The 12,441-nt window shown below is 33.4% G+C and overlaps 1 protein-coding gene and 1 pseudogene across 1 annotated transcript; one reads left to right on the top strand and one right to left on the bottom strand.

Annotated features, from left to right (window-relative positions):
• Positions 1 to 21: 21 nt before the first annotated feature.
• LOC125840305 (dirigent protein 24-like) lies at positions 22 to 999 on the top strand (annotated as a pseudogene).
• Positions 1,000 to 1,241: 242 nt separating this feature from the next.
• LOC125840396 (serine/threonine-protein kinase BSK5-like) lies at positions 1,242 to 5,665 on the bottom strand. The gene is given in 11 exon segments (XM_049519374.1): positions 1,242 to 1,498; positions 1,501 to 1,636; positions 1,840 to 1,953; positions 2,888 to 3,052; positions 3,442 to 3,630; positions 3,763 to 3,848; positions 4,012 to 4,117; positions 4,202 to 4,335; positions 4,595 to 4,730; positions 4,841 to 5,061; positions 5,175 to 5,665. Coding segments are annotated over 11 exon segments (1,473 nt in total). The 5' UTR covers positions 5,257 to 5,665; the 3' UTR covers positions 1,242 to 1,394.
• Between the last annotated feature and the right edge of the window lie 6,776 nt (positions 5,666 to 12,441).

The raw sequence follows: 12,441 nt of genomic DNA, 5'->3' as shown, positions 1-12,441 counted from the left end.
TTTCTTCTCCTAAGAATAAAAATGACTAAACTTTACCAACTCACCTTTAAGACAATGCAAGCCACCTTCTCTGCATTTGGCTGCTAGCTTTCACATTTAGCTCTGCCTACTCAGCAAGAATCCTTGATGAGGTAACCTCATTGTCTGACACATCAGAAACGGATGAGCCTGATGTGGCTCCAGTGGTGGCTCCGATTGCCAAGTTGCCAATTACCAGCTACCGTCACTGCTCCTGATTCGGACATGGTGCCTGTTGCTAATCCTTCCATTCCTGCTGCAATAGTAACTCCTCCAGCTGATATACCGACTGAACCTGAACCAGATTCGGCCCCTGCTGCCTCAGTAACCCCTCCTGCTGACATAACAAATACTGGGCAGCCCCCGTCAATGATGCAGCGCCAGTAGCTACACCAGCAGGGGCCACTGCAACATCAGGTGGAGTTGCAGCAGTTGCTAACTCTGGTGCCACAGAGGCTAATCCTGTTGCAGGCCACTCCATGTTCTCCTTCTTCATGCATGACATTCTTGGTGGTTTGTGCCCTTCAGGAAGAGTGGTCACCGGGATTATAGCCAATTCTGATGCCAACAATTTGCCTTTCTCCAAGCCCAATAATCAAATTTTCCCAATCAGTGGAGTCCCTGTGAACAATATTATCAACGTCGTCAACAACAACTTTCCATACCTTGTAGGTCTCAATGGTCAACAAGCTAGCTATCTAACACACTCCTCCAAAACAGTGGCAATAACAACATACTAAATAGTGGAACAACCAACCTTTTGTAACAGCAGGGCAAATTCCTTCTGGCCTATCCCTTCAGAAGCTCATGTTTGGCTCCATTACTGTAAGTTGACAATGAAATATTCGAGGGGTATGAACTGGGATCGGCTATTCTTGGTAGGGCACAGGATTTTACTTGACAAGCTCTTTGGTTGGCACCAGCCATACTTTAGCCTTGACAGCACTTTTTCATAAATTTCACGATGACCTTGATTTCTAATGGTTTGTGCACAAAAAATTATTTATACTGTACAACAGCAGAAGAATAGTAGTTAAAAAGACTCAAAACAGGAACTCCTACTCAGTGATAACTTGTTCTCTACTCTCTGCTCTCTGCCTTTGATATGAATTCTTGCCATAATCACATTGATATTCAATGATGAAAGCTGAATTCCATTAATTTCAAATGAACAATAAAGAATAGAATGTTCAACTGAGGATAAGAGATGATCTTTCACCAAATGTCAAAAACTACTTCCAAAATGGGAAGAACAAAACTTGAATATTAACATTCAACAACCAATTGTGTTCATAAACCCTTTAGGTGTTGCTTTTGTAGATAAATACAAGAAACTCAATACAATAAAAATCGAAGAAATGCAAATCTATACAGTTTCAGTTTTTGTTCCTTTTCGCTTCCAACTTTGTAGCTTCTTTAAGAGCTTCTTGAGCATCATTCTCAATCCCAAGCACAAAGAGTCCAGCAGCCTGTAGGTAAAGGCAGTTGGCCATTCGGGGAAAACCACCTGAGCTTGCATTGCATCCCCCAGAGCTTCTTGTGGCAAGTCGCTCATCAGATAACACAAGCAACGCCTGGCATATACGGTTGGTGATACCATGGTCCCTCCATCAATGAACTATATATTAAACAGAAATAGCATGTAAGTCTGCCTTGTCTTGTTCAAATAGCTGAATACTTAAAGAGACATATTTCATTTTGAGCTTTTACTGAACATCAAGAGGAATTTAATGAGGTCTTCCTGTAACTGTTTTATGACTATGATAAAAGCATCCGTTTTTTAGCCATTAAGATAAACAAACATATTTTCGATGGTCAAACCTGTGTGTAGCAGTCAATAGCAGTAATGAAATCCTTGGCTCGGAAAGCAGCATCACCATGCTTCTTAGAATTTAAGGTTTCCTGCATCTGATTTGTCCACATTTGGAATGAAAGCTGCAATGGAATCTCACAATTGCAAAATCAAGATCAAGTCATACCAATAAAAAATAGACATGATTTATTTGTGGGGCAATTGAGATATGAAGATGAAAACACATATAACAAACAAACAGTATAATACTGAACTTGTAAATTATCACAATATGTTAAGATATCTTATATTGGCATATTATAATCCTTTTGTTTGACAATCAACAGACAGAAGATCTAAAACTTTTACTATCATATCTAAAAGGATACCACATGGGCTTAGATGATGACACCAGGTAGGCCCTTTGCTATTTGATGGAAAAAGAAACAGAATAAGTAAATTTAAAAGGCAAAACATAGTGGACTCTCTTTTTGGTAATTATTAGAGGAACAAAAGCATGATACTAAAGTTGGATCATTAGCCTCTTACTTACCTCTCTCAATGAGGCATTATTCTCTTAGATCTTCTTTTGGGCAGGAGGGAGGAGAAGGTAGATTTTCTGCATCTAAAATTAACCTTTTAAAACTGGTTCCTTATCAAGATTACCATGATAAGAAACTATTACGGAAATATCCCCCCCGTTTCAATTTGTTTGACAGGTTTTGACTTGGCACGGAGTTTAAGAGAATTAAGAAGACTTTTGAATCTTGTAGTCTTAAACTAAAGATGTGTAGAATGTACCAAAATGTCCTTTAATCTTGCAGACTTAAACATATCACATGGTAAGTTGAAATTAAAGATTTCCCAGAAAAGGAAAAAAATCATTCTTTTCTTAAACGGACTAAAAAGGAGAGGGAGTAGAAAGATGTCATTCATCCAAGGTGCTAAAGAGGGGTTAATTGTATTAGGTTGTGAGAAGAATATCTAAGCCAGAAGACATCTTTTTTTATATTTTTGAGAAACAAAGATAATCAATACTGCTAATGAATAGTAAAATTGAGTAAAGAAAAGGAAGACCTCATTGGCAATTCCTTCATCATCCTTGTATCCACTCTTTTCCAATATTTCATGAAGGGCAGTAAGATCCTTTCTCAAGCATGCTTCACCCATTGGTGTCAATAATAATGGCTGAGGTGGGGTTGCAGTTCCATGTGGAATTCCCAACAAAACATGTGACAGCACCTGGATTATATCAATGGCAAACATGGGCTCCAAGCATTATATGAAACAAAATTAAGGAGAAACCAAGGTGATTCATCTGAGGAATACATAGCAATTGAAATATAATATGTTTCCTTCTTGTAAGTCAAATAATTCCACCAGGGTTTCGTTTCCATTGTTAACTAAATAGAAAATATGAGATAGCAAAAGACATAGGATATATCCACACTATAGTAACAGAATCAACCTTACTATAGTGTGTTCCTAGACAACGAAATAACAAAATGCAAAAAGGAGGTATTCATCTGTAAGGTATTGATCAATTTTTTATCTCACAAATGAAAGAAGGTAAGTAGTAGTTCTTTAAATGTTTCCGTGATCTGTAAGCAAGTCAAGGGGCACAGTCATACCTCTGTTTCTTTCTGAAGAGACATAAGTGAAGTGACGAGAGATTTTGCATTTGGCCTCTCACGTGCCTCATACTGTAAACAGCGAGTGGCTAGCCGAACAAGCTCACTTCCATCATCATTTGAAAAATGACCCTCCAAACAAGAATCCATAAGCATCAAAAAATTCTTCCCCCGAATTAGATCAAGTGCCTACAAGAAGGTAAAGAAACAGTGCTCTTCAAGTTTAGGAATTCAAGTAATAGAGTCGATAAACAAAGTTCAATTTATACAGGATTTCATATAGTGCACATCCTTAGGTCCAGAGAATCTTTAGCAACTTACATGGCTTGGAGGAATATGCTTTCCACTCAAAAGATCTAGCAACATTGTTCCAAAGCTGTAAACTACACTTTCAGGGGTCACTCTTCCTGGCAATCATAAACACGTTTCAACTTTCACTTTAGCTGAATTAAGGGAAAGACAGTAGCATAATACTAAAAGAAATGCCTGAACTTATTTGTAAATTATTTGCGGTAAACAACAAAATTCCATCTCACAACACTTTGGATTGAGAAAATAATCATATTTGACCTGTTTTCAAGTACTCGGGCGGAGTGAAAGCCAAGTTTGTACTATAACTCTTCCCGTCTCTACTGTTCTTCATCAAGCCAAAGCAAGAGAGTCTAGGATTACCATCCTGTGAAAACACTAACCAATGTAAGACGCACTACACCTAACACAACCTAGTTATAACAAAAACTGCAGTAGAATCAATATTTACCTGATCAAATAAGACTCTATAAGCATTAAGATCGTGATACAATGCCCGACCTTTGCTACTGCAGTAGTCCAAAGCTTGCGCTAGATAAAAAGCAACCCTCAACCTCATCGCCCATTTCATAGGTTGATTCTCCCCTAGTTCCATTTCAAATATCAGCATGGACCACAGACTCAAGTAAATTCCATTGGAGTTGGTAAAAGCAAACACAATTGACACAAAATAACAGTCAATCTGCCTTCAACAACAAATAAGTTATGCTTATATCACTTCTCTCAGACTTCTAAATCATGGACTTAACTATGATCTAGATCACAACAAATCCCATCACAACATGAAGTTCCTATAATTCTCATTTCTGAATTACAAAATTCTGGCAATGGGGATTGGACTCACAGTGAAACAAATGCTTAGCAAGGGTCTCATTAGGCATGAACTCAGCCACCAGCAATTTTTCCTCCCCTTCACAGCAACATCCTATTAGATTCGCCAATCGTTCGCTCCTCAGATTCCCCACAGCTCTAGCCTCATCCTTTACAACACATAAACATTGTCCAAAGTATATACAAAACCAATTCATTCATACACAAGAAAAGGTTACAAATTGGGACAATTGAGCAACAGAGTTATATCAAAACTAACCAAGAATTGACGAGAATCAGGCCAAGCAGACCTATTAAAGCGTTTAACAGCAACCCAACGACCATTTTCAAGCAACCCTTTATAAACTACATTTGGAGCTTTCTCTCCATGCTCAGACACAATGTTTTCAGAAGAAAATCCATTGGTAGCCATCTTCAGCTCATCAAGACTAAACTCAGTAAACACTGGAAAGGCATTTTTCTCATTTTTACCTCCATTCTCTGCCAACACAAAACAAAGTAAAAAATCTCATCTTAACATTCAAAGAACTACATAAAACACACACACACACACACAAAGTCAATAGAAATATGACAAGCAAGAAAATAAATACCCAGATCAGATGAATCAAGAAGGGATGGTTTGAGATGAGAATGCCACCAACAAAAAGAGAATTTTGAACAACGAGCACCCATCTGACAGTGAAAATGAAAACAGCAAAAAACACAAGATTTCTTGAAAAAGGAGGAACCTTTATGACTTTACTGTTTTTTTCAAGAAACAAACAGAGACCCAATTTATAGTGATTCAAAGAAAAGATGTTTCTTTTCTTATTAAGCTTTTGCACTTCTCTTTTGGTGAGCAAGCAAACATGACAGAAGAGAAAAAGAAAGGCAAATGGGAAGAATGAAAAAGGAGAGACTTTTATAGCTACTGGTTTTTTTTTCTCTTGAGGGAACAAACAGTGACCCCAATTGTTGTTGGAATCCAAAGAAAGGATCTTTTTGCAGAAATTTACAGTACCCTTTTGATGATTCTGTTAGTGTTGTAATTTGAAGCCTTTTTAAGAGCATGCAGAAAGGAAGAAAAAGAAGACGGTATGTATATTAGGATTAGGCCAAACTCGTCCTCTAAAGTTGACACCAAGTTTCACGTAGTCACCTCAATTAGGCGATATTCATTTTAGACACATCGCTTAGTTGAGGTGTTTAAGTGAAATTTGTTGTAACTTTAGGGGGTCACCGATGAATTTGACCTTAGTATTATAGCTAGTAGTATGTAGCAACGTGATTTGTGGTGCATTGGTGAAAGTGTCTCACCCTTAATCAGATGTCTCGAGTTCGAGCCCTGGGTATGGAGAACATCCTATTGGGAACGACACTCCCAAACGAGCCCTACAATGCGTGATTCAAATTTAATTGAAGCTCTAATGTGGGCTTCAAACACCGAGTAAAAAACAAAAAAGCTAGTAGTATGTGGTTTATTGGATGAAAATAAATTATAAGAGAAGAGCAACAGCCAAGCCAACACACAGTGTGTAGCTTTTTTTTCACTTTCATGTGTCTCTCTTTTGAGAGGAAGCCATGTGTGGTTGCTGACTTGCTGCTAAAGAGAATTGACCTTTTTTTCTTTTATAAATACTTCCTTCCTCTCGATTTGTTTGTTTGATTTTACCTTAATATAAATTTTTTTAAATATAATTTTTAATATTATAATTTTAAATTAAAAATATATTAAATATATTAAAATATTATTTAATTTTATAATTTTATAAATACTATATGAAAAGTTAAAATGAAAAAATTACTAAACAAAAAAAGGAAGATTATTTAAATAGAAAGGAAACTAGAACAATTCCTTTCCTTTTTAATGATGATTTTCTTTTTAATACTATTTAATTCCTACCTTTTAACAGGAGAGGTTTAACATTACAAGATTAGAAAACATATTGATATATTTAATATATATATTTTTATTTATTTATTTCATACTAAATTTTATTTGCACTGTTTTCTTGTTTCACATGAACCGAGAGACTTTTAGAAATAGTCTCTTTACATCTACGAGATAGTGATAAAATTTGTGTATATTCTAGTCTCTTCAAATATCACTTGTGAATATATTATTGTTGTTGTTATTACTAAATTAAAATTAGATAAATAAATTAATATGAAGAGTATATAAATCTTCTCTCTTTCTTTTGTTTTTGTAATTATTTTTCTGGTTTAAAGTTTGAATTTACTCATCATTCCTCTTTTGTGAATCCCACTGTCACTACTCATGGCCCCCCACGACTTCCCTTTTTCCACATAAATAGAGAAGATCTATGTACTACTCCTCCACCGTCCCATATTTTGCATGGCCCCTTTAGATATGTAATATAAAATTATAAATTAAAATATAAAATTAAAGTTTTATTTAGATATATCATTTAAATTTTATAAGTTTGTAATTTTTTTTAGAAATTATGAAAATTTTCAAAATTTTATACAATCTTATCAAGTGAGTAAATTATGATTCATAAATACGATATTAGAATATCATAAGGTGTATGTATATTTGCAATTATAAACTTTTAAATATACATAATTTTATAAGAATTCACTAGCCAACAATAGTAATAACTAGCTATTCTATAATATAATTTTTTCATATAGTACGAACAATTAATGATACTAAGTCTTCGCTCAAAATATTAATGATTAAGACCTACTTAGATCAAATAGCAACATACCATTGTAATTTCACTTGAGTTGGGTCTACGAATGATAGAGTATGTACAGACCTTACCCCTGTCTTGAAAGGTAGATATATTATTTTCAATAAAGTTTTGATTCATGAAAAAACAATTCAAAGCAGATTAAATAGGGGATGACAAAGTGGAGAAGCCATGAAAAGTGCTATAGAGAGCATGACAAAGCAGTCTGGAAAATAAGTAGTAACTACAACATAATATTACGATAATCGAACTACAAGAAACAAAAGATAGTAACAGAAATTGAAGGATAAGAAACTACAAGAGTAATACTACGACTAACAATATATAATATAAGGAAAAATAAGACAGCGCTCAACTATTTACTAATATTCTATCATAATTTGTTTCCTTCATAATCTCCTATCTAAGGTCATATTCTCGGTAAGTTGAAATTAAGTCATGCCCGGTCTAATAACCTTTCCTCAATACTTATTAGCCCGCATCTAGCCCTCCTGAAGCCATCTATATTCATCCTCTCACACCTTCTCACTAGGACATTCGCTCCTCTCATCTTCACATATCTGAACCATTTCACGCTTTCTTTTCGTATCTTATACTCCACTAGAGACACTCCCATCTTGTCCCAAATATCTTCACTTCTGATATTATATTTTCTAGTATATCCACACATTCATCTCATAATCCTTATTTCTGCAATTTTCATCTTTAGGATGTGAGAGTTCTTGACTAATCAACACTTCGCCTTATACAATATAGTTGGCGTAACCACTACTCTGTAAAACTTACCTTTAAGTTTTGGTGACACCTTCTTATCACATAAGACTCCTGAAGTGGGCCTTCATTTTATTCACCATGCATCAATTTGATGAGTGACATCATCGTCAATCTCGCCATTTTATTGGATAATAGACCCAAGATGCTTGAAACTTCCACTCTTTTGGATGGCTTGTATATCATGCCTTACTTCGACACCAACCTCATGTTGTACATTATTGTACTTACACTCCAAGTATTATGTCTTAGCCCTTCTCAACTTAAACCCTTTAAACTTCAGAGTTTCTCTCTAAACCTCTACCTTAACATTAACTCAGCCGCTGCGAGCCTTGTCAATCAGAACTATGTCATCAACAAATAATGCACACCATGACACCTCATCTTGAAGTTGTCTCGTCAATTAATCCATCACTAAAGCAAAAAAAAAAAAAAAGGGCTAAGAATTGACCCATAGTGTAGAGTCCTCTCTCGTTGTCATTACCCTGATTTTGATCATCATACATGTCCTTGATCGCCCTGTTATACGCCATATGTACACCTCTAGGCTCTAGCTTCATATCATCTCCATTAAGTCTCCTTTGAAACTTTACCGTATATATTTTCTAGGTTCGATGAATACTATGTGTAAATCTCTCTTCCTCCCCCTATACGGCTTCACCAATCTCCTAAATTTAGATTAAATAAGTTCTTAAATTTCAATACCAATAGATATACTAATAACCTAAGATCTAAACCGTTCAAATTCAGACTTGCATTAAGTATAAAAAATGAGACCTAAAAATACTTATTATTTTATAAAATTAAAATAAAATTAATTAATTTTATCTCATGTTACCCTTTTAATATTATATATTCTTGCAAGTTATAACCTATAGTATTCATTATATAGCTTAGATATTAAATTTGAAAAAATCAAACAAGCAATAATTAATTAATATCATAATTGTTCAAATATTAATAAAATTAGTTTTTCCTTGCTCTTAAATAGACTTGCTTATATTAAAGAGGGATAAGCAATTAGTCATGTTTGCTTAAAAGTACTTGAAATGTGCCTAACTATATCCAATTAGTCATTTAATGTCCTACTTCTGTTGACAATTTAAAGTGGAAATTGGCCTAAATCAAACCTTGCTGACTTTCTCTTTTAATTTTTATAAAAAAATATTATAACTTTTTTAACAGGATGGCCCAAGGCCAACTACACGGCAAAACAAGAATAAACCAATTTAAATATGGGGAATGAAATTCCCTTTCAAAGGTCAAAGTCAAGAAAAGAAAAAAGAATATTTTTTTTGATTTGACACAAAATTATCTAATTCATCAAGTTTAGGTGTAGTTTCATTATTTGAAGACCATAATTACTGTTAATTTGATTTAGAATCCTGTCTAGTCATTTTCACTCTATTCTATCTAGACCTAGTACTACTCCCTCAGTCCCTTTTTAGTTGTCCACTTTAGAAATGATACACAGATTAAGACAACAATGATTAGCACAGTGAAGTTACAATTTTACCCTTATGACAACTTTTCACTTCAAAATTACAACCACTTCTTTGAATTCAAGTGAAATAAATTGGAGGGAAACAACATACACTTTTACAATTTTCAAGAAGTGTAAATAAGGGTATAATAGGAAAAAAATTGTTGTCCTTTCTTGATTTGTCAAAATGGACAACTAAATAGGGACAACTAAAAAAGGAAATATGGACGGAGGAAATAGTATTTATCACAATATATTTTGATTAAATAGGACTTCATGGAGTGGCATCATCTTCTTGTGCAATTACTAAATTTCATCTTGAGTTGTGTGCTTATGACGTATAAGTCACGGATTTGAACTGTGGAAACAATCTCTAATACTTATATTAAAGTAGATTGGCAACATCACACCATTTGGGGTGCGACCTTCCCTGAACTCTGATAATGCAAAATGCTTTGTACACTAAATTGTCTTTCAATTGCATCCCCCCCCCCCCCCCCCCAACGTCTTCCTCCTCGATTAATTTATTCATCTTTCTATTCAGTAATTATTATTTTTGTAAAATGAATTATAGTACAAAGTTTCATATATTGGATCCACAAGGTCAAACACCCAACGTCTTCCTCCTCGATTAATTTATTCATCTTTCTATTCAGTAATTATTATTTTTGTAAAATGAATTATAGTACAAAGTTTCATATATTGGATCCACAAGGTCAAACAGAATCAACAAAATCTAACGAAGCCATTAAACCAGAGCTATGTAGATTAATTGATAACTTGAGTTTCATATTTTGTGTAAGCATAAACAATTAGACATGGAACACTTAACAATATTTCACAAGATTTGTGAATAATAGCACAAACACGTGTAAGAATTTTCGTCTGACAAGATTTGAGAATAATTTAACAAGATAAGCAAAATAAAGATGATATCAAGTTGTAGTCACCCAACGAATCTTGTAAATAATTGAACAATACAAGCAAGATTTGCCCATTTGGTAAAACTTCTAAACAATTTAACAAAATAGATAAAATGAAGATAATGTCAATATATGGCCTTCATGCATAACTTATGAATAATTGAACAACACATGCAATGTTCCCATATGGTAGAATGCCATATATATAACATAATAAATTATTAATTTTACACTTTTCATTTTATAATTAAATAAAAGTTTTTATAATTGTACAAATATTATGACATGATTTAAATCACAAATTTTAAAAAAAAAAATCATTTCTTTCTTAAATTTAAGAAGTAACACAATATATATACGTGTGTGTGTGAAAATGAAATTTTGGAAAAGTAGTCAATGATCAATGACAACGTTCTTGAGTTTTTCTTTCCATTAGAAGTTTTGTTGATAAACAATATTGATCCTTATTTTCTTCATAAAATTATGATAAACCATTATTTTCGTCACAAATTTGTATCTAAATTGTGGTGAATCGCTGATATAGATTGTGATACAGTGATGAAATTATTTCACCTTTAATCAGAGTTCTTGAATTCAAACCTACGGAGAGAGTCATGTTGAAAAAAGGGCAGGTAGTCACTAAACTTTGGAGGAAAAACATGGGCAAATGAATGATGGTCATGACCACGTTAATAAGTAGGCCAATTATGTATGTGATTTGTAATAATGTGTAGCACCACAAAGGTGTCAAAGAAGACCCCAAAATGAGCATGCAAAAAAGTAAATAAAAGTAGTTTTTATACTCACAAACACTAATGATGAAAATGAACATAATTATTTACTCATATCAGACACCACCATGTCTAGTTGTCTATACACTAAGATTTTAGGTTCTTTGTTTTCTTTGTAGGCTGACTTTTACAGCTAAAATTGAGCAAACATGGGAGCTTTTTTCTATATTTTATTTTATTTATTTTATATAGTCATATTTTCTTATAATAATATTATTTATTTTAATACATTTTATTAGTATAGTAAAATATTTTAAATTGCGCCTACATGGGAGCTTTCTTCTATCATTCCATTTTATTTTATGTCTTGGTCCATATTTAATGCCTTTTTACAGTTTTTCATTTGGTGTCTTGTATTCGTATTTGAGTTTCAATTAATTCAGATTCATGCATGTAGTAGTGTAATACCCATTTAAGGGAGAAACACTCTTTATTGGGATATTTTCATATCAAATGTTCAAATTCGAGATATCTGATTAAAGATATATGAAGGTCATTCTATGTATCCAACCCTCCACAATCTTTGTTGTTGGTCCAGATTTTATGATGATATATACATCATGAATTGTATACTAATTAAAATCTAAAAGTGGAAAGCTTTGAAACATAATATTAAGAAATCAAAATACCATTTTAAATTAGTTGATGGATATTTATGTCCTTTCAAAAATAAGTTATGCCTCAATATTAATTTTAAATGTATAACTCACAAAATTCATATTGAAATATTTTGTTAAAATATAACAAGCTCTAGTTGGCTCTTTACTATTTAGTCATGCGTAAGTTATATGCTATTAGAAATAATTAAAATCACTAAATTCTACCATATTTACTAATTCTCTATATAATTTGAAATAACTATATATTATCTCACTAATTAGTAATGTCATATCAGATTTCAAATCAGAAACACCTAAATATATATTTTTTTGCTACTAGATACGCTGAAATAGGGAAATAGGCGAGCGAGAACGGGAGGAAGGCAAGTGAGATTTATCTACATATCTCATATACATACAAATCACACTAGATACATGTATCTAAGATACCAGATACGTGAGCGAGATAGAGAGAGGCGAACGAGATTTGTTTATTTATCCCTGATACATGTGAATCCACAATGTATCTAGAACAAATTACACCTAATTTGATCCCATGTCTCTAGACGCGCCATATTACATGGATCAGAAGTC

This window comes from Solanum verrucosum, unplaced genomic scaffold (genome assembly GCF_900185275.1).
Source record: "Solanum verrucosum unplaced genomic scaffold, falcon-dt-bn FXZP01000137.1, whole genome shotgun sequence".
NCBI classification, from domain to species: domain Eukaryota; kingdom Viridiplantae; phylum Streptophyta; class Magnoliopsida; order Solanales; family Solanaceae; genus Solanum; species Solanum verrucosum.
The sequence above is the reverse complement of the archived record's forward strand: the minus strand, read 5'-3'. Positions and strand labels throughout refer to the sequence as shown.